General features: G+C 46.3%; 1 protein-coding gene and 1 long non-coding RNA gene across 2 annotated transcripts in view; one reads left to right on the top strand and one right to left on the bottom strand.

The window, feature by feature from the left end:
• Window positions 1–22,075, bottom strand: part of LOC308181484 — a 129,846-nt gene that overhangs the window by 47,346 nt on the left and 60,425 nt on the right. The window lies entirely within an intron of this gene.
• LOC308181445 (uncharacterized protein) lies at window positions 1,102–14,113 on the top strand. The gene is made up of 15 exons (XM_080564764.1): window positions 1,102–1,677; window positions 2,468–2,550; window positions 2,725–2,881; window positions 3,074–3,235; window positions 3,510–3,635; window positions 3,744–3,970; window positions 4,127–4,215; window positions 9,718–10,298; window positions 11,062–11,144; window positions 11,300–11,456; window positions 11,889–12,050; window positions 12,325–12,450; window positions 12,559–12,785; window positions 13,353–13,453; window positions 13,782–14,113. Exons 1-15 carry the CDS (start codon window positions 1,183–1,185, stop codon window positions 13,799–13,801), a joined length of 2,796 nt encoding a protein of 931 aa, XP_080420890.1. The 5' UTR covers window positions 1,102–1,182; the 3' UTR covers window positions 13,802–14,113.

The following is a 22,075-nucleotide window of genomic DNA, read 5'->3' as shown; positions in this document are numbered from 1 at the left end:
GAGGCTTTTCTCTGTTTTATAAAAGCTTGATCGGCAAAGACGGAAAAAGCAACTCACTGAACATCTGATATTGCATAGACACTGGAAAACATACAGAAGTGTTTCTTACGCTTTGTTTCGTGTTGCAAGATATTCTTTCACCACTGGCAAACACAATTCACTGTAACGAGTCCAGATAATTAATGTATTTTTTCAGATGTAGTTTTTGGCACCATGTCTTCTAATGTAAATGATTTTTTAACTGTATTACATCATTCTACAGTGTATTTTGAGAAATGGTTATTTTTAATATGACTACAAAAATCTGAAATATCAGAGATTTCTCCTCTCAGTTCCCTACAAGTCCATTTAAAACAGCTAAAATAAAATGGGTAGCTGTTTGATGAGAAAAGGTTTAACACGTTTTCCCCTGCAAAATACTATTTCTGTGGCTAGAACCCAGTTTTCTACAACAGGAAAAATGACTGTTGTCATCATCCTGCACTGTCAGAAAAAATAAATGAAAGATAAATACCAGAAAGAACTTCTTTGACATAAGCAGTGCCAAGACAGTAGAAAGTCCAGTGTAAAGTTCCCTTTTATGAAGGATGGCAACACAGTTTATAAAATGAGCAATTTCTTTCAGTAAATGAAAGCAGATTTTCAAACAGCGAATGTAAATTCCAAATAAAGTAATGAATGAAGAGCCCCTTGGAGGCTGCTGGAGCTAGGAATCATTGCCTATGATGGAAGAAGGAAGTCAAAGGCTGAAATACCGAATTTCACCACACTGAAGACTGAAGGAGACAGGCAACCAAGGCGGAGCCTTCATTAACTCCTATTACTAGAGATATATTGCCAGATTAATAAAAGCTATGAGATACTGTATTATCCTACAAAATATCTAACAAAGAGCCACCCACATGAAATTATCGTACATGCCTTGTGTGAATCAACACAGACATACTTGAGCAGAACGGTAATGTGTATTACTTACCCAAGACTAAATTTCATTAGCACATCACTTTTGGCGTGAGCACTCCGGCTGGCAAACTTCATGGGAAGCTGGGCTGCCGGAGAGGTGACACCCACCCAGCACCGTATAAATAGGCACCAGCGAGGGCAGAAGGCTGCACTCTGATTTTCCCTATCCAGCTGTGCAGGGGCTTTGCATTCGGGGCTGAACATCTGATAGATTCCACCATGAGCTGCAGCATCAAGAGAACATCGAGTACCTCCTACAGGAGCGGAGGAGCGGGAGGCATCTGCGGTGGCGGCGGTGGCCGGAGCTCCTCCGTCTCCTGCAGGCGATATGCCTCCTCCGTGATAGGCGGGGGGAGCTCTGCGGGGGGAGCGTGCAGCATCGGCTACGGGGGGGGCATGAGCGCTGGCAGCCTCGCTGGGGGCTTCGCTGGGGGCCTGGCAGGAGGCTTCGGCGCCGGGATGGGAGGAGGCTTTGGTGGCGGGTTTGCAGGAAGCTTTGGGATGGGGGGAGACGCCCTGCTGAGCGGCAACGAGAAGGTCACCATGCAGAACCTCAACGACCGCCTGGCTTCCTACCTGGACAAGGTGCGGAGGCTGGAGGAAGAAAATGCTCAGCTCGAGCACCACATCCGCGAGTGGTACAGGAAGCAAGCTCCCACCGTCTCAAAGGACTACAGCTCCTACTACCAGACCATCGAGCAGCTCCAGAACCAGGTAGGACAGACCGACGCACGTGGCTCCAGCCCGCACTAACGCCCCGGCATGAGGACTTGCTCCTGCCCTGGGCTCCTGGGGGCTGGCAGGGAGCTCGGGGGCAGCCTGATGCTGCCAGGCAGCCAGAAACCTGCAGAGCTGCCCCATCGCCCACCTCCCGGGCAACAGAAGCCCTCACCAACCCACAAGGGCATGGCTGGGGGGGGGGCAGGCCCTTCTTCATGAGGGGCACAGCCCGAGGCACTGAGCTGTGCTCCACCAGCCCAAACCTGCTGGCGCATGTAGTTCAAAACCCGCACTGTGCCGGTGGCTCTAGGGGGGTTTCCACAGCACTCCCAACCCGTTCAGCTGGATGCATTGCGAAGCCAAAGCACAAAGATCTTGCAAGGACTGCAAGATCTTAATTCTCTCTGGTTTTACACACTCCTACAAAAACCACCTGGAAGGACCAAGGCCTTCCCTTACAGCTATTTTACATCAGTACCAAGAAATTATAGTAAACAGTCTGAGAAAGAGCACTTTGCAGGAGAAGGGATGAACACATTCCCTAGGAGATGTGGAGAACTATTTGAGAAACAGAAGAAAAGAATAGGGATTTTGGAGGTCACTCTGTTGCAGCCTGAGTTACCTTGACAAGTAAATTTGTAGCTAACCCTCTCATATGATCCTTGCATCCTTGTGGGAAATGAGTCTGAAATCCACAACAAAGCCCTCTCAAAGCTTTGGGTCTCCTTTCTTCTTCTCCTGGATGTCCTGAACTCAGACTCCTCTCCAACTTCCTCTTTTACAGATCATTTCTGCCACTGTGGACAACAACAAGCTGCTTCTGGACATTGATAACAGCAAGATGACTGCTGATGACTTCCGAATGAAGTGAGTATCTCTCCAGGAACCCTGTGTGTCTTTTCTGTCAAGTTCACGAATTCAGTAGACAACACATTGCACAGTTTTATTTCCAGCCTCCATGTTTTTCGGGATACTGACATGTAAATATGTGTGCTGTTGACTGTCATCATCTCATTTCTGTCTCTGTTGTCTGTGGTAAAGGTATGAGAATGAACTGGTCATCCGTCAAACTGTGGAGGCTGATATCAATGGCTTGAGAAATCTCCTGGATGATCTGACTCTGGTCAGGTCTTCATTGGAATCTGAGCTTGAGTCCCTGAAGGATGAGCTGATTGCTCTCAAGAGAAACCATGAGGAGGTAAGATCCAGAATTCAATAGCACATTCAAGAAATATTCCTTTGATTTTTTGGGGTTCCTGAAGTTAAATATCAAAAATCAGCCTTATGTGATGTGACTATCATTCTTTCCTACCTTGATACTGCTTCACCTGCTGTCCCCAGCAGAAGAGATGACCGGTGCTCTTTGTCTCTCTCCTCCGACTCCCTGCAGGAACTGAGACAGCTGCAGTCTCAGACTGGTGGCGACGTGAGCGTGGAGGTCAATGCTGCTCCTGGTGAAGACTTGACAAAGATACTAAACGACCTGAGAAACGAATACGAGCAGATCATTGAGAAGAACCGCAGAGAGGTTGAGCAGTGGTATGAAGTCAAGGTAAGGAGCAATGCTGAAGTGAAGGCTCCCATCATCTTCCTCGCACAGCAAGGGGGGGACACAAAGGAAAAGGCTGCAGTGGGGAGGGCAGCAGGCCAGGTCTGAGGGACAAGGATGGGTGGAAAGCCAGGGGCTGTGGAGCAAACACCAGGCTGTCCTCCACAAGGGGCCAAGCAAAGGGAGAGGCTCGCTGCCTACCTGACCCTCAGCCGGCCACCCTGCTCCACAAGGGCATTTTCTCACTCCCAATGTGCTTCGTGCTTTGCTCCTGCAGATCGAAGAAGTCAACCGGCAGGTCACTTCTAGCAGCCAGGACATCCAGACAAGCAGCCACCAGCTCACGGAACTGAGACGCGAAATGCAGAACCTGGAGATCGAACTGCAGGCGCAGCTCAGCACGGTACTGGGGCAGGGGTGCTCGGGCTCTCTCCTCCTCGCGACGGGAAGCTCCCTCGGCGGGCAGGGGACGTAGAGCTCCGGTGCTACCCTCCTGCCTCTCCTCTTCTAGAAAAACTCGCTGGAGAACTCCTTGGCAGAAACCGAATCTCGCTACGGCTGCCTGCTGCAACAAATCCAAGGGCAGATTAACTCCGTAGAGGAGGAGCTGGCCAGCATCCGCTGCGAGATGGAGAGCCAGAACCAGGAGTACAAGATGCTGCTGGGCATCAAGACCCGCCTGGAACAGGAGATCGCTCAGTACCGCGCACTGCTGCAGGAAGGACAGCAAGACATTGTGTACGTATTAAATATTAGAGCATGGGTATTAAAGGAATCCTTGAGCACATAATTTCTAGTAGAGACTTCTTGTGCATGCAGCTACATTAGTATCTTTTTTGACTAAATATCCAGTGCTTAGCTGTTAAATTTTGGTGAATTATTCTCTTCTCACAGTGCCTCCCAAGGAGCTTTCCAAGGTGGTAAATCCTCCCATTCCTTTTCTTCTACTTCGTACTCTCATTCCCAGACTGGCGACGTTACAGGTAAGAATAGTTTGTTACACCTGTCCTGATGACAATACATTTTGTCAGAAAAAAGTTGTTTTATTCTGGGCTGGGCAAAGTTCCCAGGTTGAGGAGCCCAGAAACAAGAGAACATCACCTTTCTGTCTCAGACAAGCCTATAGGTAAAAGACAGCAAGCAAGTCTTGCCCTTCCCTCTACCTAAATGTAAAACACAGATTATAAACTTTATAGGACAGAATCTGCTCTTTGGGACATTGGAATTAAAAAATTACAGTTCTGAGAAATTGCCTAGTGTCTTGCTGGGCTTGGAGCCTTGTGAGCTCCTCCCATTCCTCTCTTGCTAACACTGCATGTTAGGTGAAAAAAGTCAGATCAGCAGGGAAAATCAGATTTCCTCTTAAGACAATCATTTGCTCTCCACAGGACAGGCAAGAGTGTGCTAGAGCGATGGCAGTGATGCTGGCATCCTCCATCTAAGATGCACTGAAGTGACCCATGGACAATGCGAGACGGAACCCAAGCGCTTCTGCAGCTCAGCCGATGCAACCAGAAGGATCCAGAAGGAGTGCCTGGCCCCCTGCCTCGTCACCCCTTCTTCCATTCTGCAACTCTTGTCTTACTCAACTTGTCTTTGTCAACTGGTTCTTGCTTAAAGGCTTAAATTCTGCTGATAAAACTGCCTCCAATAAACATTACTTCTTTGACGCAAATAAAAACGTGTCTCAGAAATTTGATTTAATATACTTGGATTAATATTTACCAAGCTGTCCAATAAAATACAGGTTGCCCTTTCAGAGTTTGTAACGTACGTTGAGAACAAACTGTTTTGCTTTAAGAAAATGGATGTCATGCCTGGAAGGTGTCACTGAGCTAAAGGAAAGGAGAAAGAAAACGACTGGTAATCCGTGAAGATTAATTAACCATTAATGTACTGAACTCTGCTCAATGCCACAGCTCTGACTCATCTGAATCCATTCACCTTTGGCTTTGCTCAGCTCATTATTGGTATAGTTCCTGTGGGAAGTGTGACTCAGGACAGGTTGCTTCAGCACACATAGGTTTCCTGACATCACCATTTCTCCACCTTTGACTATGCGGAGAATTACGTATTGCTAACTCCTGTTAGGAAATCCAGCCATGCAACGCAATGTGCCTGTTTCACTCAGTGTCATGCACCAAAAACATCTCTGTTTTATGGTAGAAATTTCAATTTAAATACCAATATGATGGCCAGAACCCCATTTCTGTCTGTATTATCAATTGGCTGCTACAAGGCCTTCCAAGGAATCAGACATGTTTCGTGCACTGAAAGTATTTTCTATGCTGCATGTTTCTGCTTCTCTAAGAAGATAAAGAATATGCAATACAATTGGAGATGAGAGGGCAATACTAAATTAGAATTGATGTTTTATACATGTTTTGCTTTCTGAAGATCACGGTGAAGCCCCTTTTTAACCCATAACCGTGTGCATCAATGTCACAAGATCAGACAGCTTTCACTCCAAGGGCCCCTTGTTCCCTTCTCCCCGATCAAATCTGGTCTCTAGTACGTGCCATTTCACCTAAGGCTGAGGGTATTGTTCTGTTAGGGTAATAAATGAAAGGCTTTCTCATCATAAACAGCTTAGAAAAATGTTATTTAGGTTAGGTTTTCTCTCAGTAATTACGTGGCCTGGCTCGGCCACCACAGTACCGTAATTGCAGTCTACAGTAAATATCCACAAAGAGAGATACTCCCTGTTCATGCTGAGAAACTGTGTTTCCAAACTGACTTATTTTAAGGCCAGCATCGGGAATTTGTATGAAGAAAAGCCCTTCTCCAAAGCAAAAAAGCTCATTTAAGGTTTTAACTATAGAGAAAGTGATGCAAATTGAATGCAAGCACGAGTTTCATCCCCAAAGGCTGCCAGAATTCACTCACGCCTCAGCTGTACTTAACACAGTCAAAGCCTCTTATGAAGCCGCCTCTTTTGAGCAGGGTTACGGAGACTTGAACTCCACTTAGTGCATATAAATAAGCACTGAAAGGTAATTCTGTTTCCCTCTGGTCTTCCAGCAGCACAAAGAAGCCTTGGAAATACAGCCTTCCACAGCCGCAGAACTCCAGGGAACGCCAGAGCTGCCACGCACATGGTTTTCCCTGTTTCTGGAGTAATTGGTAAGGGTGCAAGGGCTTTGTGAATAGATGGCAGTCTCCAGTCAAATCTGTAAAACCAAAGCTACGCAAAATCGTCAGCCTGGCAGGAGAGGATGCACTACGGAGCTGCCGGTCGCTGCAGCAGCACTGGGGCTCTGCTGGAGGCCTCCCGAAGCTGACAGAACATTTTTTATTGTTACCACTGAGTCACGAGGCGCCAACCTCCACCTAGGGATGGAGCAAGGGCTGTCCCGGGAAAAAGGCATGGAACATGACACAGGCGTGCCAGAAGCACAGCATGCTTCACTGCCATCATCGCAAGCTGGCAGGTGCTCCAGAAACCTGGGCAGACGCTGGCAGGTGCCTCGATACCGCTGCCTGCTCCTGGCACCTCCTTCACTTCGGCCGCGATTCTTTAGAAAAAGCAACACAGGTTGTGCACTGTCCTGAAAAGATCTACAGGGGATGAAAAGGGCTTTGGCAGTGAGGAATTTACATGCAATTAGCTAACACCGTTGATAATGACAGCATATTACAGCAGGGAGAGAGAAAGAGAACAGGAAAGGACTGTTATACTGGAAAAGCTTCATTTCTCTTGGGAATTACTCTAGAAACCTTTTATTTTTTTCAGTGGTAGGAAGGACTACTGGTCTAACCACTTAGACTGTAGAATTAACACAGCTCGCATTTAAGAGGATTTTCTGTATTTATCTACACGTTCAAGGTATACGGGTCCATCCCAGGGTGTCACGTAAGAGAAAAATCAGAACAGAATCTGGGCTATGGAAACCATTAATCTCCGAGCGAAGTGACGAAGTTCACAGATCAGAGATGCTGAATGCTGATGGGCAGAGCTGGAGGAATGCACTGATGGGAGTTCCCGATGAAGCCGATGAGAGCAGCACTCTTCTGACCAAGACGAAAGTTGACTCATTTGTTGCAGAACACTTAATTACCAGTAAATGTCTGAGGTTGTCCTCTCCCTCCTGTGTGACTGCAGACACATATCCAGCACCAGCATCGGGGCTTCTGTGAAAACCACCGTGTGTTTTGGCTCTTTTGCCAGTTCAGAGCATCTGCTTGTGGTTCTGCATCCAATTTCACCGGAGAGTAAACAGCACTTGGAAAGTTTTCATAACACTGCTACTTCAGATAAACTTCTCTGATTGTGAGCAAAAGGTCTTCCAGGGCAAGAAGTGATTCCAGAGCTCTAGTGGTCTCTTCAAGCAGCTGAGGAGCCCCTATGTCCTTCACAACAGAAATTGTCCGACCTTTTTCTGTCACTGCAAGGATTATGAGTGCTAATGGCACGTCGAGAAGCAGTTTTTTTGCCCTGTGAAGCAAAGTGGTGTGCCTGTTCCAAACTGACTGCCAGCAGACATCTCAGGCCAAAGCACAGTAGGGTGGACCAAAAATGCATAGGAGACACAGAAATGCCGTGAGTTACAGGATAGAAAGACTAAAAGTTGAGTTTGGGGATACGTTTCGAGCCCTAAGCGGAGTTAGATCAGCTGCTCAAAAAAAATAGAAGAAAAAAAAAAAGGAATAGAGGGACAGAGAAAAGGCTTCTGGGGATGGTAGGGAATTACATGGACTTACAGCATTGGGAAATGTTGGGAATTGTTGGGTCAGATGTCGTGATGCAACAACACTCAAGACAACATAAAATCAACACCTCTGGCATCAATGCCACTGAGCAATAAACATCTCATAGGGAAGAATAAAAGAGCATTTCAACAATCTAATGAGGAAAATATGACTAAGGAATCACGCCCTGTGAGAAAATAATTTTTCTTTTTAATAATGACTCAGTCTCAGTTATATATGCAAAGCAACTGGTTCTGACGTGCAGATAATTAGGGAGCTACTAATAAAGGAACAATCATAATTATGAAGATCAAAGTATTAAATTATCTTCATCATATCTATGAAACGTGTGCTGGGGTATCAAAAAGGAGGGCAAATGGCTTTCCATGAGTTTTCGGTCAATTATAACATGTAGTAGTAGCTTTTATGGGGCTCATAATTGCTGTGGCTAAAAGAAAAAATGTTGCCCCAGCCACAATTTCAAGCTGTGGGCAAGTAGGATCATAAATGAAGAAACCAGCAAAATGCAGTGGTAATTTTAACTTCCAAACACAGCTGAATTCCCATCAAAGTTCAACTCCCATGTAAAGAGGCCCCTTGTCTTTCAAGCTTAAAGTTTATGTTTTCCCAAAGCGATTTAATGGCAAAATTCTATTTCCAAAGGGTTCATCACATCCTACTCTCTGACAGAAACGCTGCGATTGCGCCACCGTGCCAAACCAGAAGGCAGTGGGGACCTACGGGGTCGTCACAGCTGGGACTCCACGACGTGAAGGAAAAATCCCTACCACAAACTGATCGGGGTCAATCTCACAACTGCTCCCCCTTCCCATCAAAAGCCCCCACAGCGGAGGCACCTTCCAGACCCTTCTGCCTCTCAGGGACACAAACCTTTCTCTAGTTTCCAGCCCACATGCACGGAAAGGCAGATGACAACCCTTCCCACGTAGACAGCAGGATCGTCCGTATTTGAAACAGCGCTGCTATTTCTTTCCATCAGAGCAAGGTGACCCCATCCATGCCTTCATTCTGCTAAGTTAAAAGCTGCATCCTTTCACTCTCCTCTCCCAAGACAGTCAGTGATGCCTTAGAGATCCTACCCATCTATTTCTGTTCAGAATAGTTTTTGTTTGGCTGAAAATCTGCACAAAATATGAAAAATCACAACTTTAATTAACAACATTACTGCATGTCTATCGCTCTGCACAAGGCATTGGATTATTTCCTGGTGATGATACCAGAGTTTAATAAGAACAGAACTACTGCCTCTGCAGTGGGTCCTCTACAGAGACTTACCACTAAATATTCTGACAGAAAATGACCAGGATAAGTTTTCTCTGTAGGACAGGACCTAAACTCTTAGAGATTTTGTTTCCAGAAATGTCAGTTGCTGCAGTTCTGCAGGCAAAATTAAGGTACCCGAGTTCAGATTTCTCCATCTCTGAAAACAAAAAACAGTAACCAGGTGGTGCTTTCACCACCTCTTTTCAGGACAAAAAAGAAATGACTACAAAGATCAAAGAGGAATTATTAAAATAAGTTTCACTCACTAAGTAGCCAGCAACATGCTATCTGAAACAAAATCTAACAGCCAGCCACCCACCCAAAATTACACTGCATGCTTTCTGTGAATCAGCATGCACACACAATACCTATGGGGAGGGCTGTCCCAGGTCCCAAAAGAAATTCCCCTTAGCACATCACTTTTGGCGTGAGCACTCCGGCTGGCAAACTTCATGGGAAGCTGGGCTGCCGGAGAGGTGACACCCACCCAGCACCGTATAAATAGGCACCAGCGAGGGCAGAAGGCTGCACTCTGATTTTCCCTATCCAGCTGTGCAGGGGCTTTGCATTCGGGGCTGAACATCTGATAGATTCCACCATGAGCTGCAGCATCAAGAGAACATTGAGTACCTCCTACAGGAGCGGAGGAGCGGGAGGCATCTGCGGTGGCGGCGGTGGCCGGAGCTCCTCCGTCTCCTGCAGGCGATATGCCTCCTCCGTGATAGGCGGGGGGAGCTCTGCGGGGGGAGCGTGCAGCATCGGCTACGGGGGGGGCATGAGCGCTGGCAGCCTCGCTGGGGGCTTCGCTGGGGGCCTGGCAGGAGGCTTCGGCGCCGGGATGGGAGGAGGCTTTGGTGGCGGGTTTGCAGGAAGCTTTGGGATGGGGGGAGACGCCCTGCTGAGCGGCAATGAGAAGGTCACCATGCAGAACCTCAACGACCGCCTGGCTTCCTACCTGGACAAGGTGCGGAGGCTGGAGGAAGAAAATGCTCAGCTCGAGCACCACATCCGCGAGTGGTACAGGAAGCAAGCTCCCACCGTCTCAAAGGACTACAGCTCCTACTACCAAACCATCGAGCAGCTCCAGAACCAGGTAGGACAGACCGACGCACGTGGCTCCAGCCCGCACTAACGCCCCGGTGTGAGGACTTGCTCCTGCTCCGGGCTCCTGGGGGCTGGCAGGGAGCTCGGGGGCAGCCTGATGCTGCCAGCCAGCCAGAAGCCTGCAGAGCTGAGCCCGCTGCCCAGCTCCTGGGCAATAGAAGCCCTCACCGACCCACAAGGGCACAGCTGGGCTCGGGGGGCACAGCCCAAACCTGCTGGCACACGCAGCTCAAACCCCGCGCTGTGCCGACGTCTCCAGGGGGGTTTCCAGTCTTTCTTTCCCCGCCACTCCCATCCCATTCAGCTGGATGCAGTGCGAAGCCAAAGCACAAAGATCTTGCAAGGACTGCAAGATCTGAATTCCCTCTGGTTTTGCACACTCCTACATAAACCACCTGGAAGGACCAAGGCCTTCCCTTACAGCCAGCTTTTACAAGAACGGCACAAAATCACCAGGCACAAAGACTGCGCTTCCTTATACGGAGTGCACAAAACCAAAGGTGTCGATGTCCTCACCGCATAAATGTTCTTCCATTCTTTCCTCCACCAAAATGCTCTTTGACCAAAATGTCTGGTCTAGCCAAAACCTAGCACACACCAGTTCTTATGGCACAGCATTTCAAGGGCTTCCTGTATTACTGCAGGAAACAAGTCTGAAATCCACAACAAAGCCCTCTCAAAGCTTTGGGTCTCCTTTCTTCTTCTCCTGGATGTCCTGAACTCAGGCTCCTCTCCAACTTCCTCTTTTACAGATCATTTCTGCCACTGTGGACAACAACAAGATGCTCCTGGACATCGATAACAGCAAGATGACTGCTGATGACTTCCGAATGAAGTGAGTATCTCTCTGGGAACCCTTCATGTCTTCTCCGTCTTGAATTTTATGAGATTCGGGAATTCAGGAGATGATGCCCTGTCCCAGGAGGAAGGGACAAGCCAACAGGTTGTAATGAAATGCATGTGTAATGCTCCTCTCTTCTGTGGTAAAAGGTATGAGAATGAGCTGGTCATCCGTCAAACTGTGGAGGCTGATGTTAACGGCTTGAGAAATCTCCTGGATGAACTGACCCACACTCGGTCTTCACTGGAATCTGAGCTTGAGTCCCTGAAGGAGGAGCTGATTGCTATTAAGAGGAACCACGAAGAGGTACAAACTAGTTCTTTACACAATACTCATGACCAAATACTATGTATTTCAGACACAAATTTTCTTGGGTAGCACATGTTTGGACTGGCTATAATACACACCAGTGTGAACTGAATTGCAGCCACAATAAGTAAGTTTAATCTGAAAATAAAACCTTTATGGCTATGATATCCAAAATCTTAATCAGCCATATTGGGCCACGCACTGGAGATGAAAAGAAAAAAAAGTTGATAGGACTGTTTTGTTTAATAGCACCTCTCAGCGTCAGTGCATCTTCAACCCAGTAACATCCATGTTATATTTCAGCTTAAATTTTATTTCAGTAGTGCTCCATGTTTAAAATATCACCATGGGCATCTCAATACTGCTTCACCTGCTGTCCCCAGCAGAAGAAATGACCAGTGCTGCTTGTTTCTCTCCAACTCCCTGCAGGAACTGAGACAGCTGCAGTCTCAGACTGGTGGCGACGTGAGCGTGGAGGTCAATGCTGCTCCTGGTGAAGACTTGACAAAGATACTAAACGACCTGAGAAACGAATACGAGCAGATCATTGAGAAGAACCGCAGAGAGGTCGAGCAGTGGTATGAAGTCAAGGTAAGGAGCAATGCTGAAGTGAAGGCTCCCATCATCTTCCTCGCACAGCAAGGGGGGAACACAAAGGAAAAGGCTGCAGTGGGGAGGAGACAAGGCCAGGTCTGAGGGACAAGGATGGGTGGAAAGCCAGGGGCTGTGGAGCAAAGACCAGGCTGTCCTCCACGAGGGGCCAAGCAAAGGGAGGGGCTCGCTGCCTACCTGACCCTCAGCCGGCCACCCTGCTCCACAAGGGCATTTTCTCACTCCCAACGTGCTTCGTGCTTTGCTCCTGCAGATCGAAGAAGTCAACCGGCAGGTCGCTTCTAGCAGCCAGGACATCCAGACAAGCAGCCACCAGCTCACGGAACTGAGACGCGAAATGCAGAACCTGGAGATCGAACTGCAGGCGCAGCTCAGCACGGTACTGGGGCAGGGGTGCTCGGGCTCTCTCCTCCTCGCGACGGGAAGCTCCCTCGGCGGGCAGGGGACGTAGAGCTCCGGTCCTACCCTCCTGCCTCTCCTCTTCTAGAAAAACTCGCTGGAGAACTCCTTGGCAGAAACCGAATCTCGCTACGGCTGCCTGCTGCAACAAATCCAAGGGCAGATTAACTCTGTAGAGGAGGAGCTGGCCAGCATCCGCTGCGAGATGGAGAGCCAGAACCAGGAGTACAAGATGCTGCTGGGCATCAAGACCCGCCTGGAACAGGAGATCGCTCAGTACCGCGCACTGCTGCAGGAGGGACAGCAAGACCTTGTGTAGGTATCCTGGTTGTAAATAAGGCATAAATTCCATCACAGTCCTTTGTCTGGTGAAACTTGCAGAGGACAGAGCACAATGTTTTAAGCAGTCCCTGACTGTATTCTAAATCTAACATTTTTTCACAGTATCTGCATTGAAATGTGTGTATTGCAATCTTAATAATCAAACGCAGAGGAAGTGGGGCATATACACCCACTGATATATACCTATACACCCACTGATGTGCTTTCAGTTAACCAGTCCCTCCTGGCCTGTTTGCTCAGAGTGAATTCCATGGGAGAAATCACCATCCAAAGCCAAACTCACATACTGCCTTCAGTCAGCATAGCAGCCAGCATGTTGGACTGAAAGAGTAGAAGAACTACACTTCTACAGCCTTTTGTTATTTCTGCTTCTACAGCTTCTCACAGTATATAGCTGGAAGGGGGTAAAATAAAAAGATATAAAGAAGTATTTGTAAGGTACAGGGAAAGTCCAGCTGTTACACGGATTGCACAGTATGTCTCTGTCTGCTTACGACTACATTTATCATTCCCTTCATCAAAACTCCTCTCCTTGCACAGAATGCCTCAAGGAGCTTCCCAAGGCGCTCTCCAAGGAGGAAGAACCTCCCACTCCTATTCTTCCACTTCCTACTCTCACGGACAATCTGTTGAGAAGTCAGGTAAGAAACAGCTTCCAAAGAGGATCTTAATTTATCCCGGCCCCACGGCTTTCATGTTTCGTACTTCACCTCTGCTTGCCTGTTAATATTAACCCTTGTGGTATGGCCTCCACTTTTGCACTTATAACAAGGATTAAATGATTCACAATCAAATCTCTTAATTTCAGGGTGTCTTAGCTTCAGTTACAGAAACAGGCTAAGCTTCTTGCCTATGCTCTTGCTAAGTGGATGGACATTTAAATACTGGATAAATCTGAAATATCAGTGCTGCAGGAGACTCTTGATTTCCCCCTCAAACAGAGTAATCATTTCTTCTTTCCTCCCACAGGACAATCAAGAGTGTGTTAAGACACCACCAACGCTCTTGTCTTCTCTGATCTTCCTACTTCCACCTGAACAGTCCCGGGTACAAAGTGCTAATACACAGCACGTGCACCGTGTGCCTACCCAGTGCACAGACTGATCTACAAACATCATTCACGAAGTCAAGAGGAATCACTGCCGGGACTCTCCTAAAATTATCTACTTCTTCCTTTTGTATTGTTTTTCATAATGCAGTCACTGTAATCTTTGTACAGTAATCTGCAGTGCCATTGGCGTCTACTTTCTGCTGGTAACAGTGCCTCTAATAAAACTTTACTTTTCTGCAATGCAAAGAAACCTGTGTGTCCAACGAGTTATTTGGCATATTAATGCTGCATAAATCCTCTAACGTAGGTGGGACAAATGAGATATACATTCACAGAAAAATTAAAGCTGGTTATATTATGTAATATGGCCCCAAAGAAAACTGCATATCCAATTTAATCAGACAATGTCTGGATAAACTATTAGAGAAGAAGGAATTCCTGTCCAGATTCAGATTAAACTCAAGAGTGACACCTATGGGGAACAAAAAGGGTGGGTGAAACCCTTTTTCACAGTGTACATTGCAAAGGATGTGTGTGCAAGTGGTTGGTTGATTGCTTTTTCTGTAGCTTGACAGAAACTCTCAGGATTAATTAAAACCACAATTTCAGGAAAAATTTAGTAAATTGAAAACATTTGTCTTTGGGTGACTGAACAAGACATCAATCACATTCAGGCACCCTTCTCTCCCAGCTTTTAGGGGAGGGCTCTAACTAGTCTTGTTCAATAAAAGCAATGATTAGATCAGGCAGGGACAAGTATGCAAAGAACTTCTCCTTGTAACACAAAGTTCAGCTGTTAGGATTATTCCTCCTGATATGTTGGAAGATCTGGGCTCTTGTCTTTTATCTGATGGTTCAAAACAAAGGACATGAGGTGGGTTCTCTTCTCTCGCATGAGCGTATCCCCAGCTCCACGGCTGTACAGTACTCTGTACTCATATTTTTTACTAAAACTGCTCCACTTCATGTAACACACTTGAATTATTTGAGCTAGACAGAAGAAAGACTGGTGAACTGACTCATTTAAGACTCACAAACCTATGTATCAGTCTTTCATTTGCAGAGGGCTGAGAAAGCAGCTGAACAGGGTCTGCCACATAACAGGTGAGTGATTCAAGGGCCGCCCTGTAACAAATAGGGTGGGTCTCACAAGCCTTCATTGTTCCCTGAACACCACAGAAATCACCAGCATTTTTTATTCTGTTAAATAGCTTTGTACTTTGGTTTGCAAACAGACTCAGGCCAGTTAAATATCATCTTTTCAGATAACACTGGATTACTCAAAAAGGCATCCAACTCTCCACTCGTTACAATCCATGCAGAATCCATAGCACAGTGGAAAGAAAATAAAAAGGTGAGTCAGGGGAAACCTTTCCTTACAAAACAAAGGGGATTGGCAAAAATACCTCTCTCCTGAATCACTACATGATTCTCAGGCTGCTGTATAAGCTAACAGAGATTCATGCTCTGTCTTACACTCATTCCACTTCTCGTACCAACTGGAGCTAACTACTTCAGAGCAAGGTCTAAAACTCAGCGTTACTCAGCTATAATGGACTTTGGGATGAAATACCCCATTTGACCATAGCTTTACTAGAAAGAATGTTTCTGAGCCTGAAAAGGAGACGGTTGCTCTCTAGGCTGGCTGCCAGGAACGTTACAGAGTCTCCTGCTCCCACCAGGGCATGCCCATCGTAACCACAGAGCCCATCGAGACACGATGGGGGCTGAAATCAGCAAAGCACAGCCTACGTTTGCAGATGCCATGCGAGGGAACGCTGATTTTTTGTGCGGCAGCGCAGTTTGGGTCCTTTGGATAACCACAGTCTGATGGTTTCACCCTTTCCAGAGCTGACATTGCAGCATGTCAGTTCCCACAGTGTCAGTTCCCACAGCATCCTCTAGTGGCAAATTCAGAAAACGTGCAACAGGATTTTGCAACAGAAACACTTCCATACGGCCTCAAACTTAAATTCAAGGCTCAGACCTGGGAAGGTCTTAGGCCACTGAAGGAGCAGCGTAAAACTTTGACAATAACCTTACTGGAAAACAAAATCCCTACGTGCTCCTTCTTCTGTCTCCACCACCACAACAGCCTGCGTTCAAACCTGACGCCGCTTTCCACTCCAGTTCGTTTCCTTCCCTTCCCACACTGACAAAGCTACCGACACACCTGCAGAGGAAACACATGGGGGGGGTGTTATAAAATACTGGTTCCTGCTCCTTTGTCTCATGGCAGCCCCGCTCCCTATTTAGGGATCCTACCTCCTGAGAAATCAAATTATTGAATCAAGACTATATATGAAGATGCTCCTTCAAATGGGTTTCATGGTTACTTTTTCAATTAAGACACTGTGCTGCCAAAAACAATGGAAGAAATTTTTTTTTCCAATTTTTTTTTTAGGAAAACTGACATTTTTAAGGAAAAAAAAAGTAATAAAATGGATACATTTTTCACGAGGTTAACATTGTGATACCAGACGGGTGTTTAACCAAAACAGACAGTAAAAAGGTTAGAAAATCATTCATTATGAAGGGCTGGGGAGAGGAACTATCTGCTTCGTGTAACTCTGTCTGAAAGCTTTGAGGTAATTCCATAGGAAATCAGCAAGTTCAGATTAAGTCAAAACCTCCCGGATTGCTCCTGCATGCATTTAATTAGCACGCAAGCTGTTCTGTCTGTGTTCAGCTCCTTTAGCAGCAGCCGTGGCTGCCAGCCCCAGCCGGGGAGCCCGGTCCTACCAAGGGAGGAGAAGAACCTACGAAGAAGGAGGCTCCAGCAAGTGGTGGTGTGTTTAAAAGGCAGGCCGGTAGGGGGGACTGGAGAGGTACTGACACTTTGTACTGTTACTACTCACAAAGGAAGGGAAGGATAGTCTGCATCATAATCTTTGGGTGTGTTCAGGTTTCTTAATTCTGGAAATTAATCATCTCCGCCAGCATAATACAGCATTTTCAGGAAGCTGGGGGAAGATGAGAGCGGAAAATAACTGGATAGAGAAGAGCCCAGAGCAAGAAGCAGCACCTAGCGAACCGAATCCTCGGGGGTGCTTCATGCAGGATCGGGACGATCACCCAGTGTCGCCACCCCAGCTGCTATTCGCAAAGGCAGCAGTCAGGTACGGGCAGGCACAGCCGCCCGCTGCTTCCAAGTCTTGCAGCTTTGGCACGCTTGGCTGCAAGGAAATGGTATCACCGAGCCGCTGCCGGCAGCCTTTGGCCAGGGGAACTTCCTTCTCGGCCCCTACCCCGGCCTCAAGTAATTAACAGAGAAAATCTGTCATTTACTCTGCCTCTGATAAAAAACAGATGGATGGAAATGAGCTGAAAAAGCCACTTCTGTGACACTTCTCACATTTGCCAGCCTATCATAATCATGAAAAATAGCAGGCAAGCTAAGCAAACGCAGAAGTTCTTGCAGGAAAATGCATTTTTCTGTGCTGCAGGTAACATATTGCTCTCAAGTTTCACGTAACACATAACATTCAGGAGGAGAAATGCCAAGAAACTTCCCAAGTGCTTGAAGTGTTCTCACACTCCAGCAGACCCGAAGGGCAAATGCTCCCGCGGCTGATGCAGTAAATGTCCCATTTCCAATTTCGGGTGTGCTGGAGCTGCCTTTCGCAACTTGTTTAGCACTGCCTAAAGAGCAGTTTATGCGCACTGCAATTACTGCTAACAACCCACTATTTAGGAACCCACGCTCAGATGTGCACTGCAAAGACTGGCTGCAGGGAACACCTTTCTGCTGGCATGCACTCCTGGGCTTAAACAGCCCTGGCAGCAGGAGTGCGACTGTGGATCAAAGGCACTTAGAGCCTTATTCATCTACCTTTCCTTACCACATTTCTAATCTTAGTTCAGTTCTTCCCCGCAACCTGACGCCAGTTGGACTGTCAAAAATGATGGTCGTACCAAAGGGTCACTGCGATTACATGCACGTGAACATTTTAAATAAATGCTGAAAGCTCCTTTCTGTTGAAAATGCTGTTAGTAACCATGTCACCTGAATCATACGGTTTTTATTAGTTATTAAAGCTGAATCCATTAGGCAGGAGTGCAAAGGCACCCAGCAAGTATCTCCTTCAGCTTCGTTTGGTGGTAGCGGGCTGCCCAAAACACCCAGACAGCCCACGCCGACCTCAGTGCTCAAACAAGGGAATTTAAAGCAGAACACGAGTGTCAGGCTGGTGGAAAATCCTGGTTTTTCAGTTAGTTAACAACCAAGACTGCCCCGGAAGGTAAACTGATACACGAGAATCCTGTGAAATTTGCCTATAAACTTACTTCTTTTTGAACCCGGAGCCAGGCGTGGCAGCAACTCGCCGTGCCCTCTGCCTCCCAACGAGGTGTGCAGGATGCTCGAACACCGCTGCCCCAGCAGCAGCTCCTCAGGCCCAGGGCTGCAGGATTGGCAGTTCTCTTGCCAAACCAAACAGAGATGGCGAGGCTCTGAAAATTCATCTCAAGCAAGAAGCCACCTGTAAGATCAGGAAAGGCCAAATCCTGGTGATGTGTCCCTCAGCAGGGCACTAGGAGAGCTCCTCGTTTTCTCATTTGATCCAGAACGCGCGTTTAATGCTCCCACTGCAAAACCTCTACCCTGGCTGGAAGCCGTGGCTTGTCACTGTGATCAGAATATATACTTAAAAAACTAGCAACAGAAAGAATAATGTTTAAATATAAATGTAGACATATGATTCTGTGATTTAAATATATGAACAGACAAACGTAAATATACGTAAGTATGTTCTCCAACGTTTCATAGACATGAAGGGAATAAAACAGCTCATGACACTCTCTTCTATGATACCCACTTGCTTCTTTCTCTGTATTTCTACCAGAACTGGATTTTTTTAAGTAGGAATTTTCCATGTGGCCTATGGGAAACAGCCCTCTGAAGAGCTCTAGGGCTCTTTTAACATGAATCATTGCAGAACTGCAGCTGACATGGCAAGCACTCAACACGTACTTGGTTCCTCTGAAGCCTGGGACAGGTTTAGTCTATTCGGTTTTGGCAGTGGGCTCTAAATAAATTGCCTATTGCTGCCTGCAGAAACCTGACTTTTGGAACACTTCCTCTCTTCAGTTAGAAGCTGGACTCTTCATAATGGTTTCCAGCCCCATGGTAACTTGCTGAGATTTACCAAGCAGATAACAGGTTAAAGGAAGTGTAAAAATACATCCAGTGACTTGTCTTTCACTCATCAGGGCTGGGTGTCCTAGCTGATCCTATCTTTCCACACCATCTTTAATCACGCTATAAGAAAATCCATTTTATTTTCTTGCCTCGGGAAAACTTTACTCCCTGATGATGTGCATTATCATTATAGTTCTGGCTTGACAGAGAAGTCAATTCCAGATTTATAAAGTTATTTATGCTAACAGGGAAACTGACAATATCGAGGTGTTTCAAAGTATGTATCATATCCAGTTTCAAGTATTTTCCAAGTATTTACATTGTTCCCTTTTTAAGTATTTGAGTTTGTCACGATCTTTCATGTATTTTCCTCACAATAATCTATTGAAATATTATAAAAATGAGGAACATTGAGAGATGAAAAGATAAGTTCCAATATCACAAAAGAAGCCTGTAACTGAACAGGAATCCAAATCTCTCAAGTTCAGCTCAAATAATTTTGTTTCTGCTATAAAGAACTAGACCCCGGGATAAAAACGAGTTGGCCTGCTGCATGTTACGCTCATAATTCCTTTCAAAGGTGAAGCCTTAAACCACCTCATTTCTCATTTCTCTCAATACAGAAATGGGGGCACTGTGTGCATTTCTTTTCACCAAGTCACATTCCTTCTACTCTGCAAAAATAGCAATTTTGAGAAAGTTAACAGTATTGCTCTCTGCTCTTACCCACCCTCTTTTAAAACAGTTAACAGCTGTGTGTGCATGTGCTGGGACCTGCCTTTTCAGCACGTAAACATTCTTGTCTTTGAATCTCTTGGCACATACAGAGAGTATTTGGCAAGGCAAGCTTTGTGAGGATTTGAAAAAAAAAAAAAGCACATAAAAATGATTAATTAGGGGATATGAAAGCAAGAAAGCTAAGAATTGTATCTTGGGCAGACAATCAACACAGTCATTTCAGTACCAGCCGCAGACCAGTTCTCGTTATCACTGGTTCTTCCCACAAGGAAGTTTAAAGAAAAAATAGAAAAAAGTTTTGTGTTTGAATTAATGTTTCACGATTCAAATGTTTCATGCCGATGATCTTTAACAGGAGAGAAGAACATACAAAGATACGATCTTAAAAGCATACACGACACAACTGTAGGGTGGGGCAGCCAAAGTTTTGATAATCAAGAGAAAAAATGAGGATTGAAAATGTGCATCCAGAAAAGTCAAGAAGGTTAAAATGTTCACGGCGTTCATTAATGGTAATTGCGTTAGCAGTTCAAGAACTTCACTGGAGGCAAATTTAGCAGCATGTAAGAGAGAAATATATGCCAGTGTTACGCAAGGGCAATAAAAATGGTTTACAACAAAACTCATTAAAATGTCCTGACAAATATTTACCATTCTATAAGGCAGTAGTGGCGAGGCAAGCAGAGCAGATAAAGGCAAAGCAGAACCAGGTCTCAGCAAGGAGCTTGGGTGTGGACTGTTTCCACGGGTCTGCTGGATGGCTTGGCTTTAATACGGGTGTCTCCCTCACCCTCAGACAAATTGCAGATAAAGGAAATTCCCTTTGTTGTCCATTCATTATTTTGCCTTAGGGCAAAGTTCAGTTTACTATAATTTAAGCTCATTGTAGTGAGAGAAAAAAAGACCTGTGCAGAATGATAAAAGCACCTTCTTTCCCGAGCTAAGGCTTTGCCACACTAAAGGCTTTTCGAAGCTTTTAAGTACTTGTTCTCATCTTACAAGAGTCCCAGCAAAACCAAACACATGCAGCCATGAAGGTAAGAGATGCAAAATTAAAACTAGAAAACCTTTCTGGAAACTCAGACCACAGCTCTACCAGAAATGCAGCACGAGGGACTGTTGTGCTACCGTCTAGAAGCTTGTCACGCATTTGGAGGTATGAACAAGGTGAAATAGTCACTCCACTGGACAGTGTCTCCCCAGCTTTCCCTCTCCTGACACTATCAGATGTACTTTGAAATTGCCAGGAAGAATTGCAAGTCGTTCTTCAGGAATTTTTCCCTGTATGGTGAAGCAAACCTAACCTGCTTGCGGCACTTTATCAGTGCTCTTATGGTATCACACACGATGATTGCTGCTTTTACTCAAAGGGTTTCTGAGAGAATGTGGAGTCCTCTCAGACCCCAGTTTTCATGAATTAGATCATAAAACATTGTGCAACACCGCAAACATGCATTTTATTTCACTAAACCCCAAAATGCACTGCTTTGAGGACCTCAGAAGGGAGTCTGGGGAGTAACAAAGAAGTACCCGGAGGGAAGGACGTTCCTCTCTGCGTGCTGCAGGGCACAAGGCAGAACACACCGCTGTTTGCTTCCTTTAAGCTTCTCTCATTTCTGTTCAGAGAAGAAAAGCCCATGGACTTACGCTCTTTATGCTCTAACTACGGGCTTCAGCATTTAACAATAAAGTAACTCTTCTATGGCTTTCTTTTTGCCTGCGTGCAGACACCACCTTTCTGATAGCATTCATTCACCTACACACAGGACCTGGAGCCTGCTGGGCAGGTTTTTCCTCCCCAGGGCCAAAGAGAACATTCAGATCCACAGAAGGGTCGACCAGTGCGTCCTGGCAGGCGGAACGGCCCCCCCGTAGCTCTTAGTTACAGCTGCAGGTTTTACAGCGCAAGCCGGAGAGCTGTGTGAGCACGGCGGTCCCTACAGAAAGCAAAGAACTGGCTGGCATGCCCCGAGGCTGCGCAACCCCAGGCAGGGAATACAGGGTGCTTGTGTCGGGTAGAGGAAGAGAGAGACTCTGCACATTTCCTCTTCCTGATACAGCCTCACAATCGGATACAGGAGAGTCTAAGCTACCCCAAGGCGATGTGACTCCCTCTCACTCGGGGATATGGATTATGTCCATAGGACACGGCCCTGCAAACCAACAGTGTGGGAGTCCCCCAGGAGACCACGCTTTGCCAATAAAGTACATTTGACTAAAATGGCTAAATTCTAGTTAACTGGCAAATTAATCCTATCAATTACAACTGAAAAGCGATATATAAATGTGAGCAAAAAGGACATAATCAGTCTACATAAACGACGAGTTAGGAAG

Source organism: Anser brachyrhynchus (assembly GCF_964034855.1).
Source record: "Anser brachyrhynchus genome assembly, chromosome: 22".
Lineage (NCBI taxonomy): Eukaryota > Metazoa > Chordata > Aves > Anseriformes > Anatidae > Anser > Anser brachyrhynchus.
Note: the sequence above shows the minus strand (reverse complement) of the source record. Positions and strands in the feature narration are given on the sequence as shown.